At 40.6% G+C, this 27,199-nt stretch overlaps 1 protein-coding gene across 1 annotated transcript in view; it reads left to right on the top strand.

The window, feature by feature from the left end:
* Positions 1-27,199, top strand: part of fmn2b (formin 2b) — a 136,485-nt gene that overhangs the window by 87,425 nt on the left and 21,861 nt on the right. The window contains exons 12-18 of the mRNA XM_037544306.1: positions 2,287-2,378; positions 2,609-2,738; positions 5,224-5,370; positions 5,854-5,913; positions 6,945-7,065; positions 17,565-17,657; positions 26,932-26,983. Coding sequence (XP_037400203.1) covers positions 2,287-2,378; positions 2,609-2,738; positions 5,224-5,370; positions 5,854-5,913; positions 6,945-7,065; positions 17,565-17,657; positions 26,932-26,983 — 695 coding nt within the window. The remainder of the gene's footprint in view (positions 1-2,286; positions 2,379-2,608; positions 2,739-5,223; positions 5,371-5,853; positions 5,914-6,944; positions 7,066-17,564; positions 17,658-26,931; positions 26,984-27,199) is intronic.

Genomic DNA, 27,199 nt, shown 5'->3' with positions numbered 1-27,199 from the left:
CTTACCATCGCTTATTTTCCACTCATAGTCCAATTTACTTATTTTTTCTTCCTTCCTTAGCAGCATTTTCTATAAAATCGTTGAACATTAGGCCTAGTCTTTTTTTTTTTTTTTTTTTTTTTTTTTTTTCCTCTGTTTAATTTTTCTCAGTATTTTTTAAAATAAGTCTCTGTGCATTTAAAATCTGTTTGGGGAGCCTAACAACTAGTTAGAAGTTGTATGCAGGACAGTAATCTGGGTGGTCCGAGGGTGGACCAGGACTGGCGAACAGTCAGTGGGGAACCGACCTTATCAAGTCTGATATGGGCGCTGTTGGAGCAGCTGCTGAGTAATATTCTATACACTGTAACGGGGAGTGTCTGAGTTGAGTCTAAGGGAGGTGAATGTGGGAGATAAAAGGATGTTGGTTAATGCTATTTTCTCCACCAGCTAGTGCGTAGTGACAGATCAAAAGACGTTTTTGGGTGGGAAAGTCATTACGTTTTGATGGAAGATTACAGGAAAGCAAAATTGTCTGTTGAATTGGTCAACATTGTCAGACTTCATGCTACATTTTACTTTAAACTAGTTAGAATTGCTCTGTAGTTGAGACTCTGTGATGGTTATTAGTTTGTGTTCTTTCTGAAGTAATGCATACTTCAATAGCTGTTTCTTTACCATGGGAAGAGAGGAAGATTTAGATAGATAAATAGAAACTGAGATCTTAGGGTCTCCCCACAGTTTGTTTTAGAATGCAGTCATTTGCATTGTGCAGACCACAGTAATGTCTGCATGTCTGTCTGCGTTTCTTTCATCTCCGTCTTGGTCAACTGCGGCTATTTGACTTTTTTTTTTTTTTTTTTTTTTTTTTTTTTTTTTTTTTATGCCACATTTTCCACAATCTTGTGCTCTGACCACACTTTGTATCGTGCTATAGGACTCACAGAGGAGGAAATGCTTTAGACTGTGCAGCTTTCTGTTGGGTTTATGGGGTTGTGGGGTTTCCTGCAGGGACCAACGACGGCTTGTTTTCCTTGCACGATCATGAAGTCAACAAAACACAACATTCTCTGCTTCAGAATGATTATTCAAACTATAAAGGCCCACATACCAGGAACTTTTGCTAGTTATTAATCTTAGGACTTCATAACATGTCTGTCTGGCCTGTTATTAGCAAACTGCAGATGTTGTATGACTTGACGTTATCAGTACTGAACTTAACAAATAATTACAAATATTAAATAGTTGCTTAAAATTATATTCCATGCCGATGATGTTGTGCTATTATAGCACTGTAGTTGCCTGGTCTGTGTTGAAAGCCAATGATAAAGTTACTTAACTGGTTTGCTTTGATATTAGGTGCTGATAATGGGCCTGAATTACGCACCATTGGCTGAGTTTGCATGCAAAGACTTTTGCCAATCTGATTGAACACATTCTGATCATAGATTAAGACTGAGGTGTTTATCTGCTCTCTCTACTTAACAATCTAATGGAAAATCTCAGTTTACATGCTCACTAGAAGTATCTTGATCCAAAATGACATGCATGCATAGAGCACTACCTAGTGTAGACATTGCCATGACAACCAGCATCACGTCCAGTCAGTGAGATGAGCAGCAGTGAGCAGTGCTTGTTTTTAATTGCTTTAAAATTATGCCAGACTCAATAAAACATACTTCACTTGTCCTTATTAAAGAAGGCTGAGAGGAAGACGTCGTGTTCTGAGACACGCAAGCTGGACGTCCGGCCCACCGCCGTCTTTTAAAGATCAGAGCATAAACCTTGTCTCCTCTGCTGACCAGTTACTGCTCCCGCCGTGTTGAATGTTCTAAACTTTCTCTGTGACGCGACGCATGCAGAACAGACTTAAACTTTCCAGTTGGGAATGTAATCAGATACAGATGTTTACATGGTTATTATTCTTGTATTTAAAGAATTATTTATAGGATTATGCACCTCATTCAATCACAGAGAAATTGTATTACAATTGGCCTCAATCGGACTAGTCTATTCTGAATGAGGTGTTTCCATGGACATTCTATTCCGATTGAGGTATTAGTCGAATTATTAACAATCACGCTGCATATAAACGTGACTGTCTTTTTAGGAGCAAAGTTGTTGTTATATTTCTGTCCCTTTAATCTGTCATTTGGATATTAATGCTTCTGAGCCTAATATCAGCATTTGTAAAGTATAAAATATTGATTACCTGAATCAGCCCTGAATATCTGTATTAGGGAATATCTGATGTATTTTAGTGTGTAGAATAAATTCCTTCGTGATGTTAAAATTGCTTTGTTTCAGAGAGCGCAGCCGGACGAGGTGGAGAAGATCGACAAGCACATCAAATCATCGAAGGAGAAGGATGGAGCCAAACCCCTGGACAAGCCTGAGCAGTGAGATTCTTCTCTCTGTTCATCATTCATTCGCTCAGACAATAGTTTATAAGGATTACTGCAAACATGGATGTGCCAGTTTGGGTCAACTAGCTAATTTCCACTAATGCGAAACCTTATATAGCCTTATGGAGTTTAAGAATACTACAGTATTAAATACAGTCAGCAGTTGTATGGCCTATTAAGTAATCGCTGCTGAGTGATAACTTCCCCCTTCTTCTTTTGTCCAGGTTCCTCTTTCAGCTGTCTCAAATCCCCAATTTCTCAGGAAGAGTGTTTTGTATTCTGTTTCAGTCCACATTTTCAGAATGTATATCTTCCATCATGCGCAAACTGGAGGTCCTGCAGAGGGTCTGCAAGGTGAGCTCACGCTGTAGACTCGCAATGTTTAGGAGTTTACATAATTTCTAAGGCTCATTGTTGGCCAGTTTGATTGGTTGATGTACAGATGGGCTGTCCTGTATGAACAGCAGCATAAAGACCTGCAGGAACACATGTTAGAAGAAACAATAGAAGTTAGACAGAATGTAAGAGAGGTGTTTTTTTATATATGGAAGTCCAGCTAAAATATAACTATAGCTTGCAAGTGGATCTTGTACATATTTGTCTTAATATAAGATTTATATGCTGAAAGGCTTTGTTTACTTAGTAATAAAAACAAAAGAATAAAACTTGATGCCTTTAAGCAACGTTAGATACAAAATGCTGTTTGACGTTTGGTTGTCAGTGAAAAAAATTATATTAACCAGTGATATCTTGGCATGTTTTCTGTCCTCCATCCTGACTAATCAAGCAAAAACACGTCATCACCTCCACTCTGGCTGCACGTGCATGTATGTCAGCTGACAACCTCCTTTCTTGTCCTCACATTTTCAGTTTGTAATAGTATCTCACATTGGTTATTGCAGTTTACACTGAAAACCGTGTTCATGTTAACACGTGTGAGGCAGTTGATGATGGAGCTGTTTTCATGTGCGCACACACACACACACACACACACAGTCCATCTCTTGCTCACACCTTATGCATTTACACTGGGGATGCACAGATGTGAGAATTCTGCTGATATCCGATATTTTACATAGATGTAGAGATATACTGCCTTCCATAATAGACCACCAGACCCATCCAATAACTTCAAAACCATTGTTTATAATGGGGGAGGTACACAACTTTAAACTGTGTTTAAAGTATTCTTGTAATACTTACTGTCAAACTTACTGTTAGGACTGAAAGGTATTCAATCCCCTGAGTGCTGTGACATCATCTTTAGTTTGTTGCATTAAATTAAACCATCACTGTGAAACTCTTGTTTTGCTTTAGTTCCTGTTCTGGTGCTTACTGTGAAGGTAAATTCAACACTAACCCATATTCACACGCAGATGATTTCAATGATTGAAATCGTGGTTGTTGTCTGTAGCTTCTATATGCCTGTATGACGTGCATGAATGCAAAGGGGAGTCAGAATTTGACCAGCACTGTTCAATTCCGCTGCTTTTTGCCCTTACTACATAAAATTAAAGCCATATTGAGACCATGTAAAGCCACATTAGGTCCCATGTGGATTGAAATTTTGAATACACAGAGAAAGGCAGCCAGTGTTTTAGGTTAAACGGACAGATGCTAACGTTAAGTTACCTCACCTAACGTTACTATCAGGTCAAAACCAGCGAGTCTATGGAAAGGTAGTAAACTGATACCAAGCACGATAAGTGATGCTGACTGCTTTAATTTGTTTTATATGAGTAGACTGTAAAAATAAACTTTAACTGAGCTTTTGTCGGCTCTTCCTGCTGCTGCCAGTGAAAATTAGAACAATTGGAACTTCAGCTTCATCGTTTTAATTCTGTGTGCGTGTGTTTTTGTTTTTTAAACAGAGATTAAAGCTATCAGAACATCCTACCTGTATGTATGGAGTAACCAGGGTCATTCCAGGTTTTGCTTGTGTGCAGGGTGTGTGTGAGACATTAACCTCGCTGCTGTAGTGCAGCAGTCATCGCCTAAACGTTAACAGTGGTCTTCTGGCATACAATAAATATCAAATATTGAGCAAATCTGAGCATTGGCCCGATGCAAACATCAGCCTGTATGCTTCAACACCAGGTTTTAGAGAGAACCTGACTTCCTTTTTCCTGAAGTCTTTTTCCTCTTGCTTTTGCATTGAAAATGTAACAAGCAAGGTGTATGCTAAAAGGCTACTAACCAGCATTTCACCTCATCCACATCTTAAAATATTTAAGAATCCACATAGTTAAACCAAGCTTTAAACAAATAATGAATCATGTTTCATCAAATCCGCTGACAAAGAGTATGACTTGATGTTTGTTTTGGAGCACCTGCTTTTCATTGTACAGTTATTTTCCACAGAGTATCCCATTTCACTCAAATGCATCACGTTAAGGAAGAAAAATAAATGTTCTGATTTGCTTTTCATGGTGACAAACTGTCTATATGCCTTTAGCTACAGTACCATTAAATTGTCAGATCAGCTTAATGAGGAAATTAGCTGCTGTTAATATTAACTATCAGTTCCTGCAGAAAGTGAACAGTGATGCTAGTTATAGATGCATATTCAGGTTACCTTCTTTACAAGCTTTCAAGTAAAGGACTGAAGGAAGGTTAACATACAATAATAATATATCAACCAAGTGTGTGCAACCAAGATAATCAACTACAACAGATTAGATTTTGTCTTTAGTTTGTACTGGTTCCGTTTCATTAGTTCTGTTTTTGCTTTCTGAACTTGTTCCAGCCTCTCCAACGTTCATGCTGGTTATCAGTAGAGTTTTGACTGTCCCCTCTGATAGTTTTATAACGTCGTGCGTCTCTGCCACTCTGAGTGTAGATTCTGCAGAGCGGTTCTGGAGTGATGAGGGTTCTGGGCCTGGTTCTGGCATTTGGAAACTTCATGAATGGAGGTAATCGAACCAGGGGACAGGCTGACGGCTTTGCACTGGACATCCTGCCCAAACTCAAAGATGTCAAAAGCAGCGTGAGTATTTCTCTGCCCCCCAACCCCTCCTCAAAATTCGGGTAAATTCAACATGGTCTATCGGTTTGATAGTTAATGGAATAATTTCCAAATCTTAAAGCTCTTTAAAGAAAATGTGAATTAGATTAATAATAATTATTAATTATTCGTGCCTATAATATAATAATAATTCGAGCAGCAGTGAGCTGCTATAATAATTTGTGCCTAACGACACCTTTAACCTGTGATAGTGTAAAGCACAGCGTCTTTCAGCTTAATGCTTTCTTGACTCTGTGGAAGCGGCATCTGTTAAGACTGTAGAGTAAGGAGGGCTGAACTGCCACTTGGGGGGGAATGGTTACGCAATTGTCTCAGTATTTCTGTCTCACACTCAGGTAATGTTTTGTCATTTGCTTTTTCAAAGTATAATTAACGTAGTAGTTGTGTTTAAAGCTGTGGAAGAGTTGCAGGTTTATAATCTGAAGTCTTTCCTCTCGCGTCCAGGACAACACCAGAAGTCTTCTGTCATACATCGTCGCCTACTACCTGCGGCACTTCGATGAGGTAGTTACAATTTCTTCTATTAATGCTCGCTCAAGACCGACTTCACTTCATGAGAAACATTCCAAAATATATTTTTGGGGATCAGGAATATTTAGCATTTTTCAGTTTAAAGCTTAAATCTACATTTAGGTCTCTATAATTATTGTTTACTGGATCACCTTCAGGCCTTTTTACTACTTAACTGATGGAGTCTGTCTGTCAGCTCACTCACACTTTCACAGCCTGCTTGTTCATGTGGAATTTTTTTTCAGGAATTGGTTGGCTGATTTGCATTTAATAGCCAGGATCAGAATGAGTTTCCTGACTCCAGAGGAGTTTGTGTGGGTGATGAATGGTTTGTGTAATGTGGAGGAATGTTGTGTGTGAGAGATTGTTTTGAGCTGGTGGTTACTTGTGGTCTTGTTCGTTTCTATGCAACATTGAGCGCTCTCCCACAAGGCTGTTAGTGTTATCAAAGCATCGCCGCTCCAGACAGACACACTCTGTGTGTATGTTTACAGAAAATGGCCACAAATACTGTTTTTTAACACTCCTGGTCAAGTTTTGTTTATTTATCCATTTTTTTAAAGATCTACAAAGAACTTGAGTTTTATTACACAATTTCTAAATATGTGGTGAATTTAAAATTATATTGCGTTATATAGTCTTATTTTAGTGTTTCGAAACTTTTGAATTCTAGTGCCACTCCTTACAAGAATAAAATGCTGTCAACTTTTGCATTGTCCTCAGAACTGTATGTATAGATGTTGGAGAATTGTTTTGTCTCTGAGGAGAGAGACTTTTTGTGCAAGTTGTGACTAAAATAAGATAAGATACTCTGTTATCCTTTGCATTATGTAAGCATACCATAAAACCTACCATAACTTTTGCACAGGGCACTTTTTAATGTTTTCATTTTTCCCCATAATCCTAAATTCAGCAAATAATTGTGTAGTAAAGTGTGCTGTGCTCTCTGTTCACTTATTTTCACAAAACATGAAATGCGCATACAAGACTTCGCCAAAATCATCTAATATGTGTGTATTTGTCAGGACGCAGGCCGTGAGACTTGTGTATATCCTCTGCCAGAGCCGCAGGACCTGTTTCAGGCATCTCAGATGAAGTTTGAGGATTTCACTAAAGACCTTCTGAAGCTGCGGAAGGATCTGAGAGGTAACGCAGCCGCCGAAAGGGTCATGACCGCTCTTTCTCTTCTGTTTTCTTCTACTCCCCTTCTCTCCTCCTGTAGTTGTAAAACTCTCTTCGGTCAGAGGAACAGTTGTGTTGTCAAAAAGTTGTTTGTTTATGGGCAGCAACGACTTTCTTCTTCATTCCTTTGGCACCTGTCATGTGAAACGGCGTAGCAGCAGTTATAAGCATGTATTTGTAAACGAACATGACTGGAGAGTCACTGCTATGATGTCTGTTTTGCAGTGGTCTTGGAACATGTTCCTTCTTCCCGAATTTAGCTTCAGCCCAAATCTGTCACACTTGTTCTGGCTACTTTAGAGGACTGATGATGTGGATAAACTGGGTTGGAAGTGATCTCTGTCACGGTGGTCTCCTACCCCGGTCCTGAAGGGCTACCTTCCTGCAGGGCCAAGTTCCAACCACAGCTTTCCACACCTGTTCCTGCTACTTAACCTCTTCCGAAGTCTTTGATTGGCTGGTTGGGACTGGATGCATTAGAGTTAAGTAAGGGGTGGGGTAGCTTATTGGGTACAGGTTGGAACTAAACTCTGCAGCAAGGTAAACCTCCAGGACCAGGGTTGGAGACTACCAAGCTAGCCTATTGAAGGGAGAGTTGAGGGGGAAGAAGTCACAGCTCAAACCACTGGTTAAGAAATATGTAGAATATGTAGCTCCTAATCTTGCAAATCTTACCCAGTCATATCAAAATGGATTTTGTGTTGTGAGCTTCACAAAGCTTTGAGAGGTCAAATCTGAGTTTGTAGGCGGAGATATAACTCATGATGATAACTCATAAGTCATTGTATTTCTCTTTTAAGTTTGAGTGGGCCGGTTGGAACAGTTGAACGGGTTGGTATGTTCTGTGCAGTTCTCCAGCACAGCTTCATGCATCTCGGGCTCAAGTCTAAAGGGCTTTTTTGTATTATTATGTCTACTACCACTCCAGCGATCACTGTCAGAAGTTTGTTGTCTTTATCAGATTTAAAAAATGGCCTGAAAATCTGAAGAACTGCCTCTGATGACTTTGATATCCTGGTCAGTCATAGTGCTCTGTGATTAAAACAGCTGTTGTCCAGAAGTCACATACCATGACGAATTTGATCATTTTCAGAGAATCTTCATGCTTTTCCATCAAATTAAATAAATAAATTTATCAATTTTAATCTCACAAACACATTTTCAGCTTAACTCGCATTCACATTTCTATAGCTGCAAATAAATTATATGGAATCTTCTCAGAAGTCCACTTACCGTTACTTTTGCTTTAGGCTGTATTACGAAAATCAGTGGCCTCAAATCCTCTACCTGCACATACAGGGAGCATCTGATATCTGCTACGTGCCAAACTGACCACAAAAAAAAAAGAAAAGCTACCAAGATGACTGCACAAGAGACCAAAGGACCCCACAAATGTGATTGTCATTTTTTAACAGATAATATAATCATTGTATTATCCCAGTTTTATATTGTTTCATTGCATTATGGTCATTCAGAAAATCGCTAATGTCTCGGTAGCCAGCTAGTGAACATTCCCATTCCACTTTAAATAGTCCAGCAGTTCTGATGCCTAAAGAGCCAGAATGTAACTACTGTAGTGTAGAAACTGTTGCACCGTTTAAGGTGGAATGGGAAAATTCGAACAAGAATAGCTGACCTCGGCTTCGTTTCAAAGAAGTGGGGCCTGGCGATAATAAATAATTGTCTTATGCCCCCTTTTGCATATGTCACCTTAAATGTAACTAAAGCCCGGCAGTGAGGTTGCTGAATTTCTCCATCTCTCCCATCACTGAAGTCGGGCCAGGTTGTTTTTTTTTTGTAATTTATTTATTTTTCTCTTTTCCTCCATACCTACCCCATGTCACCCAAAAATATATATTTTTGGTGGATATATTAGATGTCAGTTAAACACTTTCTTGCCTAAATGAGTTTTTTTTTTTTTTTTTTTTTTTTTTTTTTTTTTTTTTTTTTAAAAAGACATGTTAAGCAACAAAACACTGTTTCTACAGTCAGAGAGTCTGTATTTCCCACACAAAGAGGCTGAACAATTTCAGAAAAATGTCCAATTGCACTCCCCCCAATGCTCCATGTTATCAGTTTTTCCATCTTATGACTTGTGGAATATGATTAAAGTTGCAGCTTTTGCTGTGTTTTAAATTGCAGTTTCAGTATAAAACTATTAGCTTTTCAGCCTCAGTAGGAGTGGCACCTAAATGCATTGACAGCCATCTAAGTACATTTTGTCCCAATTGAATAATGCATAATTACTGTTTCTGGACAAATTCCAAAAATGTGATTAAGGAGCACCTTTTGCAGTAGTCGTGATGATGTAACATTTCTGTGGTTCATTGTTGCCCGTTATATCTAAGTAGACACCATGACACACTGTACTGAGCCTATAGGGTTTTATATTGGAACAGGTAGCCATGCCTTCCCTGAGCCACTCTCCTCTGGACTGATGTTTCACATGAATCTAAAGCCTGCCTGTGTCTGGCTCGTCTTAACAGCTTTGAGTGTTGCCTATTCAGCCCATTCTCTCCTGGTTGTATTTAGGCTCCTTGTACATTCTGATCCGAACCATCTGTCCTAAAGCTTTTACGTCTGAGAGTGCCTCAGAGTGCTCGGTGCTTCTCCTCGCACAGTCACTTCCTCTGAGCTGCGTTTGGAGAGCTGTGAGGTTAAAATGACTCATTATGCCTCATTGAAGCCGATCTGAGCAAATCTAATTTTTGTTTTCTGATCATATCTGATCCATGAGGCCTATAGTGTCTGAAGGCATGTAGAAATAAATTTGTATGAGATGCAAATAATTTATAATACAGAATTATAATTTTATGTGAGTAATTTCTGATTTGTGGCTCATTGAAGCAAGCAGAGGTTCAGTTAAAGTGAGGATGCTAAACTTTGTCAATTCCACATTTATATTTGCAGAAGAAAAATATTATTTTAATTTAATAGGACTTTGTTGGTTCCTCTGCTGTTGGTTTAGGCGTTTGTTGGCTGGTTGTGGCTCCTCTGCTGTTGGTTTAGGCGTTTGTTGGCTGGTTGTTGCTCCTCTGCTGATGGTTTAGGCGTTTGTTGGCTGGCTGTGGCTCCTCTGCTGTTGGTTTAGGCGTTTGTTGGCTGGTTGTTGCTCCTCTGCTGATGGTTTAGGCGTTTGTTGGCTGGTTGTGGCTCCTCTGCTGATGCTTTAGGCGTTTGTTGGCTGGCTGTGGCTCCTCTGCTGATGCTTTAGGCGTTTGTTGGCTGGCTGTGGCTCCTCTGCTGTTGGTTTAGGCGTTTGTTGGCTGGTTGTGGCTCCTCTGCTGATGGTTTAGGCGTTTGTTGGCTGGTTGTGGCTCCTCTGCTGTTGGTTTAGGCGTTTGTTGGCTGGTTGTGGCTCCTCTGCTGATGGTTTAGGCGTTTGTTGGCTGGTTGTGGCTCCTCTGCTGATGGTTTAGGCGTTTGTTGGCTGGCTGTGGCTCCTCTGCTGATGCTTTAGGCGTTTGTTGGCTGGCTGTGGCTCCTCTGCTGATGCTTTAGGCGTTTGTTGGCTGGTTGTGGCTCCTCTGCTGATGGTTTAGGCGTTTGTTGGCTGGTTGTGGCTCCTCTGCTGTTGGTTTAGGCGTTTGTTGGCTGGTTGTGGCTCCTCTGCTGTTGGTTTAGGTGTTTGTTGGCTGGTTGTGGCTCCTCTGCTGTTGGTTTAGGCGTTTGTTGGCTGGTTGTGGCTCCTCTGCCGATGGTTTAGGCGTTTGTTGGCTGGTTGTGGCTCCTCTGCTGTTGGTTTAGGCGTTTGTTGGCTGGTTGTGGCTCCTCTGCTGATGGTTTAGGCGTTTGTTGGCTGGCTGTGGCTCCTCTGCTGATGCTTTAGGCGTTTGTTGGCTGGCTGTGGCTCCTCTGCTGATGCTTTAGGCGTTTGTTGGCTGGCTGTGGCTCCTCTGCTGTTGGTTTAGGCGTTTGTTGGCTGGCTGTGGCTCCTCTGCTGTTGGTTTAGGCGTTTGTTGGCTGGCTGTGGCTCCTCTGCTGTTGGTTTAGGCGTTTGTTGGCTGGCTGTGGCTCCTCTGCTGATGGTTTAGGCGTTTGTTGGCTGGTTGTGGCTCCTCTGCTGTTGGTTTAGGCGTTTGTTGGCTGGTTGTGGCTCCTCTGCTGTTGGTTTAGGCGTTTGTTGGCTGGTTGTGGCTCCTCTGCTGTTGGTTTAGGCGTTTGTTGGCTGGCTGTGGCTCCTCTGCTGATGGTTTAGGCGTTTGTTGGCTGGCTGTGGCTCCTCTGCTGATGGTTTAGGCGTTTGTTGACTGGTTGTGGCTCCTCTGCTGATGGTTTAGGCGTTTGTTGGCTGGCTGTGGCTCCTCTGCTGATGGTTTAGGCGTTTGTTGACTGGTTGTGGCTCCTCTGCTGTTGGTTTAGGCGTTTGTTGGCTGGCTGTGGCTCCTCTGCTGTTGGTTTAGGCGTTTGTTGGCTGGCTGTGGCTCCTCTGCTGTTGGTTTAGGAGTTTTGTTGGTGGGTTGTGGCTCCTCTGCTGTTGGTTTAGGCGTTTGTTGGCTGGTTGTGGCTCCTCTGCTGTTGGTTTAGGCGTTTGTTGGCTGGTTGTGGCTCCTCTGCTGTTGGTTTAGGCGTTTGTTGGCTGGTTGTGCCTCCTCTGCTGATGGTTTAGGCGTTTGTTGGCTGGCTGTGGCTCCTCTGCTGATGCTTTAGGCGTTTGTTGGCTGGTTGTGGCTCCTCTGCTGATGCTTTAGGCGTTTGTTGGCTGGTTGTGGCTCCTGCTGTTGGTTTAGGAGTTTTGTTGGCTGGTTGTGGCTCCTCTGCTGTTGGTTTAGGCATTTGTTGGCTGGTTGTGGCTCCTCTGCTGTTGGTTTAGGCGTTTGTTGGCTGGTTGTGGCTCCTCTGCTGATGGTTTAGGCGTTTGTTGGCTGGCTGTGGCTCCTCTGCTGATGCTTTAGGCGTTTGTTGGCTGGTTGTGGCTCCTCTGCTGATGCTTTAGGCGTTTGTTGGCTGGTTGTGGCTCCTCTGCTGTTGGTTTAGGCGTTTGTTGGCTGGTTGTGGCTCCTCTGCCGATGGTTTAGGCGTTTGTTGGCTGGTTTAGGCGTTTGTTGGCTGGTGGTTTAGGCGTTTGTTGGCTGGCTGTGGCTCCTCTGCTGATGCTTTAGGCGTTTGTTGGCTGGTTGTGGCTCCTCTGCTGTTGGTTTAGGCGTTTGTTGGCTGGCTGTGGCTCCTCTGCTGATGCTTTAGGCGTTTGTTGGCTGGTTGTGGCTCCTCTGCTGATGGTTTAGGCGTTTGTTGGCTGGTTGTGGCTCCTCTGCTGTTGGTTTAGGCGTTTGTTGGCTGGTTGTGGCTCCTCTGCTGTTGGTTTAGGTGTTTGTTGGCTGGTTGTGGCTCCTCTGCTGTTGGTTTAGGCGTTTGTTGGCTGGTTGTGGCTCCTCTGCCGATGGTTTAGGCGTTTGTTGGCTGGTTGTGGCTCCTCTGCTGTTGGTTTAGGCGTTTGTTGGCTGGTTGTGGCTCCTCTGCCGATGGTTTAGGCGTTTGTTGGCTGGTTGTGGCTCCTCTGCCGATGGTTTAGGACTATGTAGACTGATTGTAGCTCCAATGCTGAGAGTTTAGGAGTTTCTTGGCTGGTTGTGGCTCCTTGGATGATGGCTGTTGCTCAGACATTGTGTTTGATTTCACAAGGTTCCAATCAGACCAGCCTGATCTACCATACCTCTTTTATGACTGCTGTACAGGCAGAAATAGAAAGAGGCTGAGGGAGGCAGAAAAAAGAGAGGGAAGACCAAGTAAAAGCAGAGAGGGAGAATCAAAGAAAGATTAAGAGAAAGACAGCAGGATAGAAAGGGAGAAGAAAGGGTGTGAAAGCAAAGGGGAGAGAGAATTGGACAGAAAAAGATGGATCGAGATGGTCAGAGATGGGGTGAAATACAGGTATAGAGACAGTGTAGGAGAGGGATGCTGAGGGAGAGACCAGACGATCCAGAGCATAAAACTCAAGCAGTTTGACTGTTTTTCATCCGAGCTGAACAGTATATAATTTGTTAATGAGTATTGTGGTATTACTATCACAGGGGGAAGGCTGTGAGCATCCTGACCAACCTCAGATGTTCCAGATGAGTTTCCGTGGGTGTTTAGATGAGTCAAGGCATTTGCATGATCCAACAAGAATAAATAAATTTTGTTAAAATAAAGCAGGCTGATCTTTGTCCCATCGTGGCTTCACTCACCTGTTTTTAATAAACTGGAAGGCGTCATGTCATATGCAACTCTGCTTTCCTTTGGATTTTTTTCACCATAAATTTGAAAAATAAAAAGTTAGTGTCTTACACACTTATTTTATCCATGTTTTTGGTTAGAGTTGCCTTAATTTGTAGTGAGTCTAAAGTGGCAAAACAAGCTTCACTGTTGGTGTGATGCTAACCCAACACAGCAAGTCATATACAGATGCTAACTGACATTAGCATTGTCAAAGCTGTGGTAATTTGCTGAGCAAAAAGTACATAAAGTGGAAGACTTTTAAACAGAACTGTATGTTTTGTTACACGATGAAAAAAGTAAAAGTTAATGAAGTGACTAAAGTGGTGATGGGCGACTAAAAGTTCTTGTTCTCCTCAGCAATCCATGGTTAACAATAGCATAAACGATCAGTTTCCACCAAGAAAAGTACTTTATAGAGGTTATTATTATTTGTAAGTTCATTTATTTATTATTTATATAATGATATTTTATGTTGTTGCTAGGATGGGACATGCGATAATAAAAATATGATAAATTGACCCAATGCACTTTTCTGAGTATATAAATATCAGTCAGTACTAAATGAAGACTGACTATCTCTTTCATTGCAAAGTGAATTGGACGTCTTTAACTGCATTTGGTGAACATATACGCTCCTCTAGGGGGAGCGGTGAAGCGGCTAAACCGTTAAAAGTTGACATTTAATCAAGTGAGACTTTGGCTGGGAAAAAAAAATCCTCATTCCTAACTAGACTAGCTTGAGTTATAACTCCAGTTAGTTGCTTGAGGCTGGAATTGCTGGCCAAATTGCCTCCACTTCCATACATAAACACCCATGTAAGCGCTGGGTCCGTGTTCCGTGGTCGTGTGCATGTCTTTGAATGCGGGTTTTAAGCATGAGGTTATTTCCCAAGGTCAGTGGTTTATGGGGCTGGAAGTTGTTAACACATTTGAAATAGTTAGCAGGCCTACTCCTCTTCCTTTGCCGCATCGCCAAATTTTCCCCTTTTTCACTCAATTTTTTTTTTTTTTAAACCCTCCTCTCCCCTCCTTGCACCCTCTATCAATTAGTCGGGTCAGTCTCAGACTGGCTACAAAGCGGAGGTCTCTCTGGTCAAACGGCTGCCGGTCATGGCCAGTCAGAGGCCAGGCTATTTTAGGAGATGCTTGATAATTGGACGTGCAAATTTTCTGAGCTGACAAGCTTAGTCATTCAGCTGTAAAGCTCACAAAGCAAGTGCAAACAAGGCGCCTTGTGAAAGTGTTTGGTCACTTGACTATTTGAAGACAAACTTGCATTAAGTTTGAGCGTTTAGTATTAAAGAATTATACTGATTATGCTGAAATTTCTGGCCAATTAAAGGGTTAAGATGTAAGCAAAGTCTTGCTGAGAGCTTTGATATGAAATGGGCTGTTGGTACATTCTAAAGAACAATAGTAGTGATAGGAACCAGGCGTTGGAAGAGTTTAATGCCTCTAAAAGCTCCCCCATACAAATTTATTGCATTAATGGTTGCACCCGTTCCTGGGACATTGTTTCACCAAATTTTTGGCCCAAACATTTTTACGTCAAGTACATGCACAGCGTTCTCAGTTTAAATAGTATGAGATGCATATTATCTTACACCACTTTTTTTCATCAGCGTTGCATGTAAAAACTAAAGACATGCAAATTCAGTGGTGGTTTGGATAGTAACTGAAAATGGCTGTAGCTCATTGTGACCCCTGGTTCTCATCACGACCAGTGTAATTAAATATTTATACAGATGATAGTAAGTCAGTTAGAAACCATAGTTTGAAATTGCTTGGAAATTGTATATTGGCATAATATTAGATTTTTCTGATTGATGCCAATATACAGTTGATAATGCACACGTTGCAGCCACATCAGGGTGATCATACATTTAACCCCTGTTTGTACTGCTCAGTTCCCTAATCTGAGTTTTGATCCAACCTCTGTAAAGCTGCCTTGGGACAATATTTATTGGAAAAAGCACTACAGTATTTGTGTTTACTTGAAAAAGTGAAAACTGATTACAGCAGAAAAATACATTATAGGCAAAAATGAGCAGTACATGCGGTAGATTCCTGCAAACTCTATCTTACTGACACCATCCTCACTATCCCGCTGGGCTACAATCCCTGTTTCTGCCTGTTCTAAATGGACGTTTAGGAATTTGTCATTTAGTTAGTTGGACACCACAAATAAACCTGCTCCCAATGTAAATCTCTGTAAACCATTGGGAATTCTGAGAAAATGTGCACATCATTAAAAGATGAACGCACAAATATGGGTGAAGGGTGTATAAGAAGCAACTTTGTTGCTTTGTGAATTATAATAAATCTAAGACGGTTTCTAGATTGCGAATACTGGAATTTTTTTTTTTTTCCAAATGATATCTATTAAAGGGCTCACATCATGGAAAGCCAAATTGTCCTCACTTCTTTACAATAAAATGCTTGATGTATGTGAATATTTGTTAAAATTTCAAAACATGGCTTATATGCCCCAGTCCATACAGTCTATATATGCAAACTGTGTTTCTGTGATGTCACAAAATCCAGCCACTCGGCCACCAGCAGATTAGCTCTGCCTGCTCCATAAGTGGAGTGTTAGAAGTTATAACTGAAGTGTTTCAGCCCAGCCTGTTTTTGAGGCAAAGTTCAGGGCAGCCCAATCAGATCTGAACTCATTTACATACAATAGAGACCTCTAGTGAAATTGCCTTTGCTTTAATGGAAGAAGGGGGGGAAAAAAAACAAACAAACAAAAAAAAAAACACCTTTTTTGCACAAACATGGTTAATTTCACTAATTTGCTTAAATTTAATCAATGCCATTGAAATAAGTTTGAATCCTGAAAATTCTGTTTTACTTCTCTTGTGTTTTTATAATTTTTTTTTTCCCCAAGATTTTCAAACTTTTTCATTTCTGTGTATAAATGAAACAATTTAAGATTTTTACTGTATATCGCAGTAAAAAAACAGCCTGTTTAAGTCCACGGGAAAAAGAGAGGATGCAGAATGATGTAAAAATCGACTAAAACTTAAATGAAAATAAACTTGAGAAACATTACAATGTCGTTTAACTTGTGTGGGTAAATAAGAGGAATGGCTGAATGGCTTTACCGCTGTTTTGTGTAGGTGTAGTAAATCATTATTCTGGCTTTTATTCTGTGGGATCTTTGCCAGGGAGAGGTTATGGGTGAGCTAATTGAGTGAGGTTAAGTTTTGCTCTCCTGATCATAATTGGTGTAATTGTGCCATGTTTTGCTTGATGATCAAAGACGCTTTTGCAGGAAAGTCAGGCTCCGATTTCCGTTCACCTCTGCCATCTTTCCATCTGAAACTTCCTGAAGGATTTCTGTCGTTTAATTGTTTCGGTTTCTTTGACTGTCCCGTAATTACAGCGTTGAGGAATTTAACAATCCGAGGGCTTTATTCCCTGCATAACTGCATTCTCTTTTCCAAATAAACTGAAAACAAATGTTCCTCCGAATGCCCTGCAGCACAACTTATTTTATTTGTCCGCGTTTTGTTTTATTTTGTATGTTGTTTCTTTGCTCTAGATAGATCTTTTGTTCCCTGTAGGAATTTTCCAGATATTTTAAACAAAGTTCAGCTGAGCCACTCTGTGTCCATATGGTTTTTATATTGGCAACTGTGAAGCAGCTTGCTAATTTTTGTTGTCGTTAAAAATGACCAGTCCTGTCAGGGAGTAATTACTCACCACTGTGCTGCATTCCACACCAAAATAACTCCTCACTCAAGTATTTCAGTAGTATTTGATTAAAGGATCAGTGGTTTATCAGAGACGGTCTTATTTTTCTTTGGAAGTCTGACATCATCCTAGTTTATACATTTATTTTGTAACACTATTTTAACTTCACTGTAGATTATTTGTGCATTCTTTGCTTTTAACATTCAACTGAAATTTGAGTGCAGCTTAACAGTTTGCAACCGTAACGTCACGGAAAATCACCATCTGTAAATAATTTGTACAGGACACTCCACTCAGTGTGGCCATTTATAGGTTCATAATAATTGTTTGATCATTTCTAAATGTGGCTCTAATGTTTTTGCTGGTGCTTTCGGTTTGTTCCAGCGTGTTTGTGATGATCCACACTGCATGTTTGTCTTTTACAGAATGAATTTTATTTTTCTGCTCGTCTTTTTCTATTTGAGGACTGTGAGTTTGAGGATCTCTTGACGGTACGTTTGCATAAAATTAATAAATTGACCACAAACTGAATCTCCTGTCCCCCCGCCCCTTAATCTGTTTTCCAGCATGCACTGCCGAGGTGGAGAAGGTGTGTAGCGTCTCCTCTGAAGAGCACCTGCAGCCCTTTAAGGACAAAATGGAGGAATTTGTGAGTCGAGGTAAGCCAGGTGCACTGAACAAAGTACTGTACAACCTGATATAAAAGTAGTGGTGATAATAATATTAATAATAATTAACCTTATCCATATAACTCCTTTCATTAAAATGCAGCTCAGTGTTAACCAGAGGAATTAGGATGTGTTCTGACACACAGTTTACATTGACCATAAATGTTTTAAAAGTAATTTAGCTTACTCCTAAAGCGTGATGCCTTGTTACGGATCGGTTTTCAGGCAGGTGAACAGCTGAAGGAGAGTGTAAGATGTAGCAAATGTAGTTTAAAAATGTAGCAGAAGTTATTTAAAAACAATTTCCAAACCACAAAATGGCACGACTGAAGTGAGCCCACCGGTAATGATTAAAGCCCAATACAGCAGAGGCCTGACCACATCAACACCAAGATAGCCTGAAATTTCTGCATGTGGAAGAGAGAGATGAGTGCTCCAGCCATCCACATCAGAAAGCCCTTTAAAGAGAATAAACACCTGCATGGTGGTGTGTCTGTCCTTTAGACCCCAGTTACACCTCCCAGTTTCTCCGGTCGCACACAGGGCAAAACAAACCATAGGAATAGAATAGTAGGTAATATTGTGTGTGTGTGTGTGTATATATGTATATGTGTATATATATATATATATATATATATATATATATATATATATATATATATATATATATATATATATATATATATATATATATATATATATATAATTTAAACTTATATTTTATAAAACAAGCTCAGCTTTTATTTTATTTCATGTTTAACGTAAAGATGCTCAAAGTAGGGGGGGGTGTTGTGATATGGTCATAAATTTTGGAAAATTGGAGTTATTGTTTTTGTATTAAAAACCAGGTGTGATATTCAGCATGTCTGGAACATTTGTGCCCATGGCAACAAGGAAAGAAAAAATACTGCTACACTTCAGACGCTCATTTTCTCTTATGATGCTTATCTATACTTGGAGTTATTGGGGAGCAAGTTTTAAAGAATCACAACTATCACAACTATTAGTATATTGATATGTGGTCCCAGCTTTATTGGTTAGAGCAGTGGCTTTCAAACCGCCATGGGCCTGGGCCACAATGGGACACCCAGGTGGCTGCAGAAAAATTTCCAAAGTTATTTTTGACTTTGTCAGTTTAGTAAATCTGCTTTGGCGTTGTCTAAAAATTAGCAAAATGTTTGAAAATGGTAACTCCATCCAGCGCCCACTTAGTGAGTTATCTAAAACATAAAATGGCACCATAACAGCTCAGCGATAGCTGTGGAGAAAGTTCTGGACAACATCCTGGTAAGGCATCGTCCTCGTTCATTCAGTGAAATGAATGAATGGTGTTGCGGGGGGACAAGTGGGGATCAAGGAGCGGTGGCACTATCGACGAAGAGGGCTATAGATTAACCTCTGGATTAGAGGGCTCATTTGCATGTTGTAGCTTTCTGTGTTAGTAGTATTGCAATAGCAGTAACAAACGACTTTGTGCAGCCCAATAATTGCAATTAACAAGAAAGGGAGACGTATTGGACGACTGAAGTTTAACGGACCCACAGTTGTTCCCCAAGTCTGTCGAGTGGCCTAGTGAAACTGAAGATTATGTTCCCACTGATTGACTCCTGATTATACGTGGACATTCCTCAAATTCCTTACCTCACTGGTCGGAAAGAATCGGTCTGTCTGTCTCTCTCTTTTAAGAAGCCGTTTAAGTTCTCCTGAGCGAGTGAGAGTCATTAGTGTATAAATCAAAATGACTGAGGCATCCTGCTCTGCGGTGGTTGGTGAAGTGGGGTGGTCTGGCTGTGATTAGCCAACAGAGGATGCAGCACCACTTAGTGGAGTCCAGCTAATGTGTCATGACCCCTGGAGCTCCACCGAGCATGAGATTTTCCTAACCTTACGTCACCTTAATCTGTCTCTCTCTGACCCCCACACCACCCTGGGTCTGAAAGCCAAGCTTAGGGTCATCTGCCCCTGACACTACTAGAGATGAGCATTTTAGCCATATTGCCATATTTTCAAACAAGTAGTTCGCAAACATCCCAGCGAGAAAATATTTTGTAAATAAAAATGAACCATTAAGCATAAATGAAACTAAAACCACTAGGTATGACGCACAGTAGTGTACAAAAATCAGTCATGTATTTAGTTTCCAGTCAGAATGACTGTTAAGTACAATTTATTCATTTTTCAGGATGTTTCTTTAGATAAGATCATCCACTTGCACAAGGAAAGAGAAAGTCGAGGCAAAATAAGTGAAAAAACAAAATTCATAAAACAATTTAAGACGCCTGCTGAATGGAACTTCCAACAACCATCCAAGACCTAGTGGACCACCAAATTTGTCCCCATCAGATCAGCTCCCATCTTTGAGAGAGTGGAGAAAGTCAAGCTGCTTCAGATCTGAAAACATCCATAAGTGTTTGTCCATCCTTCCTCTGTGAGATGATGACTCGGCGCTATGGGTCTGAAAGGATTTGTAGCGGTCAAGAAGAACCTCACTGAGAAAAGGACAAGGACAAAAAAGATGTTTGCTTATCAGAGAAGCTGCTGGTGTTCTCCGAACGGTGGGCTCTCCAGACGTCAATGAATGTGTTCAAGATTGCTTGGGTCGTGAGAAGATACCAACCGAATGAAAACCAACTTCTAAGACTGAACTTTGGAGGTGTGGAAAAATACCCCTGCAGATTTTTTTTGAAAACTTGAGCCTGAAAAGAATGGAAGCTGCGTTAAAGGTAAAGACGAGGCACGCTAATTGCTGAAACATGTATGTAGTTGTTGAGGCATCTGTTATTTATTTTATTTTATTTTTTGCTGACTCTGAAAAATGAATTTGTATCTAAAGGCTGTTTTGACTGGAAGTTAAGTAGCTGAAGGGTCCCTGAGTTTTTCATAGCCTGTGTGACTGGACATTTTCTACATTGCACTGTACAAACTAGCTCATTGTCATTTTTCCACATTTACTCATCACACACACTCTCACACTCCTTTCCAGACGGTGCTGAGGGGAAAGCAGGGTTCATGGTCTGAACTCTTAACCACTACCAGCCTCAATTTGTCAAAGAGCACCTGGGTCAATGACCCTCAGTGACCCCTACACTTCTTAGGAAATTTTTCACACACACACACACACACACACACACACACACACACACACACACACACACACAATAAACCGCTCTGTCATACTGGTCTGCATGGCCTTCTCAAACCATAAGAAATTCTCCTGCTCATCCTGTGTTTCTTCTCAAAGTAAGAGTATTAATAGGGAGTTTGTCCCTTGTTGCTGCAGTAATAGCCTCTAATCTTCTGCCAAAGCTTTACACTAGATGTTGGAACATTGCTGTGAGGTTCTGATTGCGTTCATCCAGAAGAGCATTAATGAGGTCAAGTACTGATGCTGAATGATCAGTTCTAAATTACAATATCCACTCCAACTCATCCCAAAGGTTTTGAATAGTGCTCCATCGCTCCAGAGAAACACAGTTCCACCGCTCCACAGGCCAGTGCTGGGTGGCTTTATACCCTTCTAACTAGGGATGCACGATAAATCGTATTTTTATTATCGCGATAGGAGTTTCTGGGATGACTCATCCAACACGAGACAAGTATCTTAAACATTCGGCCAAACTACAGAACATGCACTCGGAGACCTTAAAATATCGGCCCAAAACTTTGCTTTAATGGAAATTCAACTTAAAACAGCTGCAGCAAAGGGGAAAACACGCAACACACAGGCTGCTCAGGCTCTGCAGTTCTCCTGCTAGCCAGCCTGGGGTACTGAATCTTGCTGCCTTACGCCCCCCACAGTCCTTCAAAATAAGAGTCCTGGTCCAATTAAGAACACGGTGCCTAACTGTACTCAACCAAAAGCAAGAATGGTGTCAGATGACAATGTTTTATAACTAAACATAAAAATAAAATGACACCAGAATATGTATTTGTTGTTCTGTGCTTATAGAACAAATATGTATTTTTGATTTTGAAGCCTTTTATGCAAAGTTCAGTCCTTCAGTGCACAAGAAGTGTGCTTGCTGTTCTGATTCAGATTCAGATTCCTTTATTGATCCCAGGGGGAAATTGCAGAATTGATCCCAGGGGGAAATTGCAGTATGTAATGTAAGTAGTGGTATTTCATTTCTTTTTTTGCAGAATAGTAAATTATGCTTCTGTAATTTTTTTTTTTTTTTTTTTTTCCATTTTGCTTTGTTTAAATGGGATTTAAAGAGATTGTTTACAGATGTAAACAAATTTTAGATTGGGGAACAGTGTGCTGTAAAAGATTGTCATTAATTAATGGGAACTGCATGCATGTATGTGTGTGTGTGTGTGTGTGTATATATATATATATATATATATATATATATATATATATATATATATATATATATATATATATATATATATATATATATATGTGTATGTGTGTGTGTGTGTGTGTGTGTGTGTGTGTGTGTGTGTGTGTGTGTGTGTGTGTGTGTATGTATGTATGTATGTATGTATGTATGTATATATATATATTTTAAAACCAGTATGAAACTTAACCAATATGAACACTTTCATGAAAGTTCTCTTGGCTGCATAGGTGGATTTATACAAATGTGGTAATATTTGTGACATCACAAAAACAAACATTTGCTGCTTAGTTTCCATATATGGACTGCGCTACTACGACACTGCGTTACTGGTACATTTTCTCTGTTCTGACTTGTTCACAAAGCTCAGATATGAAGTATCGTAATATATATACTTATATTGTGCACATCTTGAAGCACTGTATTTTTTGCCTGATCACTCAGGCTTCAGGCAAATGGTTTCTGAATATTTTCATCCATGCAGCTTTCTGGTGAGCTACAGCTTGAAATGGCCATAGCCCTCTTTATACACCTCCACACATCCTGCTCCACTCGCGTTCCTCTGTTTTTCAATTCATAACTATTTGTTTTTTTTGCTCTGACTGATGGAATAACTCATTGCAAAGGCAAATAAAGAGAGCAAGAGTGTGAGTGATGCTTCACAGAGACGTACGATTATGCACTCATTCATTTTTTTTCCCCCCTTTTTTAATATTCAAACAGGCCGTAAACTCTTGCACATGTTTCCGTGTTCTCCGTCTGGGCGACAGCGGGGTTTGGCAGTGCTGTTTGAAGTTCGGGGCCATGAGGCTCCAGTGCTGGGGGGAGGGGGGTGCTGGGTAGGCTGGGGGGGGGGGGCCCTACCAGACGCACTTGACAGTTAATTCCATATAGCGGCCATTGTTGTTATTTGTAGTGTATTGAGTAAAGCTCAGACGTGGGGCTCTGCACTGTCAACGGGTGTTATTACTCGAGCCTGAAACGGGTCATGGTGGAGAAGTGAAAGCAGACGCCTCTGTTATGTCTGCAAGCGCCTTTTATTTCTTCCTCCTCTTTTTTTTAAAAACTCCTTTTACTTTTATTTTTTTCCTTGCATGCATTCTTGTGTGTGGAAGGATTCTTAAACATCAAAACCTTTGTTTTTTTCTTCTTGCATCTCCAGATAAGAAGTATGACTCTCGTATGTATTGACCAGTAATGCGATGCGTCTATTTTTCATTATGCAATTTCATATTTTGATTTATTTTTCTGTATTTACTTGTTTTTTGGAGTCAGGTTTAGAGAGAGCTTTATAGTTTCACCACCCTTTTATTGTAGCCATCGTTTTCCTTGGCCTCCAACAGTTCCAGGAAGAGCGTTTGAGCATGCAGGTGTTAACAGATAAAATTACGCTTAAGTGGAACTGAAAATCGGCAACAAATGCATTGGAAATCGATTCAAAGACAATTGAAAACAGTGAAATGGTCCCATAAAGTCATTCAGTTAGTTGGCGATGAGCAGTTAGCTCCAGCATGTTCTATGCATAGTCTGAGTATCAAGTCAAATGCAATTGGTACCACATGCGCGAAGATGAATCGAAAGATTTAGTGTCAGGAGCTGTAGATCTTCCTGTGTGATGAGTCGGGACGTCTGTGAAGTGGATCTGACTGCACACACACTCAATGATTTGATATTTTCAGAGAAGGCAGGCTGTAGATCAGAGCCTTGCTCTCTCTCTCTGCAGTGTTTGATCGTCTTTGCCGGGCACTGCAGAGGAAGAACGGGAGCGTAGTTCACTGAGAGCTGTGAATGTGATGTATGATGGCTTTTTTTTTTATTATCACAGAGGCATGGCGTGACACTCTTGCTTGTTTCAGCAGGCATGGCTGTGATTTCTGTTTCTAATACAAGCCTTAATTGCTGTGATTGCTAGGTCATAAAAAGAAACGCCCCAGTCGGTGGTGGAGGACACGCTCTTCAGTAGAACACATACGTCAAAATGAATGAATAGGGTTCCTGAGTGGCGCTGTCATGTCCTGTCGTCAGTCCTGTCGTCAGGAGATTGAGCGTTTGATTCCCAACGATGCTACAGCTGTCTGTTTACTGTACATCTTGCACTTCTGCATACCTTACTGCACATCTGCACACTCCACACCTAGACACTTTATTTAAGTGCCAATATTTCACTGTTGTCAGAAGAAAATCTCCAAAATGATTTTACAGGAGAAGGAAAAAAACCTGCATTACTTTCAATGTAAATCAGTGGACCCAGACTTTTTTAGCATTTTAGGGCATTTCTTTTTGGCCATTCCACTCATGAAATTTACAAACAATAACAAACAGATATCTTTGTCAAAAACTGAAAAATGTCAAAAATGGGGATACAAGTTGTTCTTCGACTTCAACTCTGCAACTCCATGTACATTCATTATTGCCCTGCGTTTTTTTTATCTCAGGATGGATTATATTGCAGGTTTTTGTATATTTCTTGTAGTAGATATCCATGTAGACATTTTTTGTAGATATTCTTTCTATGTTTCACCCTTACTGTGGGCTGGAGGTTAGGGATCTGGCCCTGTGACCGGAAGCTTTCCGGTTTGATCCCCAGGGCCGACAGTCCATGACTGAGGTGCCCTTGAGCAAGACACCTAACCCCCAACTGCTCCCCGGGCGCTGTGGATAGGGCTGCCCACCGCTCCGGGCAAGTGTGCTCACTGCCCCATAGTGTGTGTGTGTGTGTGTGTTCACTAGTGTGTATGTGGTGTTTCACTTCACGGATGGGTTAAATGCGGAGATGGAGTTTCCCCATTGTGGGATCAAAAAAAGTATCACTTACTTACTTACTATTATAACTATTCTGTGTTGTGTGACTGCTACTGGCTGCTATGTCTGTCTGTGAAGCTAGCCAATGCAATCGTCCTTTAGCTGACAACCTATTTGGCAGCAAATGTTCTCTTCTAAGCGTGTTGAGCTGTTGACACTGCATTAGTGGAAGTCTAAGATGTAGTGGCTCTTCAGTCCCTTCACCCAGCTTGGTAGCATCACATGATGCCAAGGAGAGACTCATTTAACACGTTGAATTAGACATAACGGGATAAAATCCTGAAAAAAAACAAAGAAAAAGCTCTGTCTGTGGCAAAATTCAAAATGCCAATGTTTCAGCTTTTATCAGGGCTGAACTCCAACAGAAACTGTTCTTCCAAACAGTTTGATCATTGGTCATCAGTCATCACAAGTTATAAGGGAGGTTCTGTTAATGAGGATATTTGAAATAAGCAGTGTTGAAGTCAGCAAAGAAACAGCTACTGATGCTCCATGACGAATTCTGAAGCCAAACCCTCAGATGTCTCAGGATGGTGAGTTACGCTGGATCGTCCTTGTGCCTCAGAAAATGATGCTTCTGATGCTTTAAAGCTTACAAATGCCCTCCATAGTGCATCCTCCTCTTCGGAAGTGGATGTAAAACTGAACGCTGAATCACATTTTGCAGACAATGTGAGAAATTTGTATTTTTTTCTAGAGTGCAGCCTGTCCAGACATCAGGCCATTAGAAGCCAAAGTTTCAAACACAGAAGGCTAGATGAAGTTAGTCATATGCTTGCACTAATTTTTATACTTATCTAACATTGTAAGCACATTTGGCATGTCAGGTAAAACCTGATTTGAGTTCTCTGTATGCACCATTAGATTTCTGTGGGGAGAAATGAGGTCAAAGTGTAGGTACATGGCGTGGGCAGTAACATTACTGGGCCTGTTAGTTGGTTTAATTAAAGAGCTATGGCAACTGCATCAGTGTTCAGTCAAGTGTGTTGAGATGGGTTGGAGCAAAAATACTGACCATATGGGTCCCTCGAGGGCCGACTTGAGAGCCACTGGTATGTCGAACGGTCTAAGATGCAAGCTTATCGGTGACATACAAAACTTAGATTTTAATGATCTACAAATTCCTTTTTCAAAGAAGTAAAGAAAAAGCCTGTTTTTTTTCAAAGGAAGATTGAACTGTGCTGTGGTTACACATTCAAGACATATCAAATACATCATAACAAGCCATCCATGAGAAGTTAATCATTTCAAATCTTTTTTTTTTTTTTCTTTTTGTGTGTGGGGTCTTTAATGTAAGTAGTAGTAATGAAGTAAAGACCAGCAAAATCAACCGTCAACCTTTGTTCTCTCGTTATTAGTATAAGTAAAGTGCACACGCATAATGCTGTGAGTACGCACACGCGCGCACACGCACTCTCCTTTGTAGTACTCAACACTCATGCCACGAGCCAGACGCCTGGGAAATAAAACACACTCTGGTGTAAACGGTTTATCAGTGAAAGCCTTCTGCACACACTCCACAGTGAGGCCCAGCCAAGCTCTCTGTCGCCACTTTAAAGTCAGCCTTTCAAAGGGGCTTCATTCAGACAAGCTGAAGATAAAGTCCTGCCGTGCTGAGCTGCGCTCCGCATTAGTGAAATATTAACACACCCACGCTGCTTATATACTAAAAAAAACTCTGCTTATTCTAACTCTGTCGCCATTGCTTCGTTAAACGTAGTTGGTTACAAGTATCAGTATAATTATATTATCGTTCCTCCGGCAGAGGTTGTTTCTCTGCTATTTGATTAAAAAATCAACATGGTGTTATCTAGCAAATAACTAGGTTATTGAACATTATATCTAGAATGTATAGATGGAGAAGTGTGGGTAGATGTTCTTGGGCATCTGATGAAATGTTACCTGGTTTATTATGGTCCATTTTCATTTGCTCGGTTACTTGACGACTAACACAATCGATCAAGACGGCCCTAGTATCTTTTCTTTTAGTATTTTTTTTTGTTTGTTTGTTTCTAATGTTGCATTTAATTCTACACAACTTTTTGTGATATTACTGCTTTTCTTTATGGTTTGAAGGCTTTGTTTAAAAGTGCCTTTTTTCTGTGTGTTTCTCTTTTCAGCTAAAAATGAGCTGGAGGTCCAGGAAACCCAACTCGGTGAAACTCACAAAACGTAAGAGGCAGTTTCATCTGTTCTTGGCTGCTTGTGGTAGTTTGTTCTCACTATTCAATGACTTTTATCTGACTATTGATGATGTGTCTACAACCAGTGCATATGTATTATTCACACTAGCTGGTTTTATTATTTATTTATTTATTTATTTATTTATTTATTTATTTATTTAACCTGTCTAAAGTATTTCCATTTATTTAGAGGAAGATGCATGAG

This window comes from Pygocentrus nattereri, chromosome 13 (assembly GCF_015220715.1).
Source record: "Pygocentrus nattereri isolate fPygNat1 chromosome 13, fPygNat1.pri, whole genome shotgun sequence".
NCBI classification, from domain to species: domain Eukaryota; kingdom Metazoa; phylum Chordata; class Actinopteri; order Characiformes; family Serrasalmidae; genus Pygocentrus; species Pygocentrus nattereri.
Note: the sequence above shows the minus strand (reverse complement) of the source record. Positions and strands in the feature narration are given on the sequence as shown.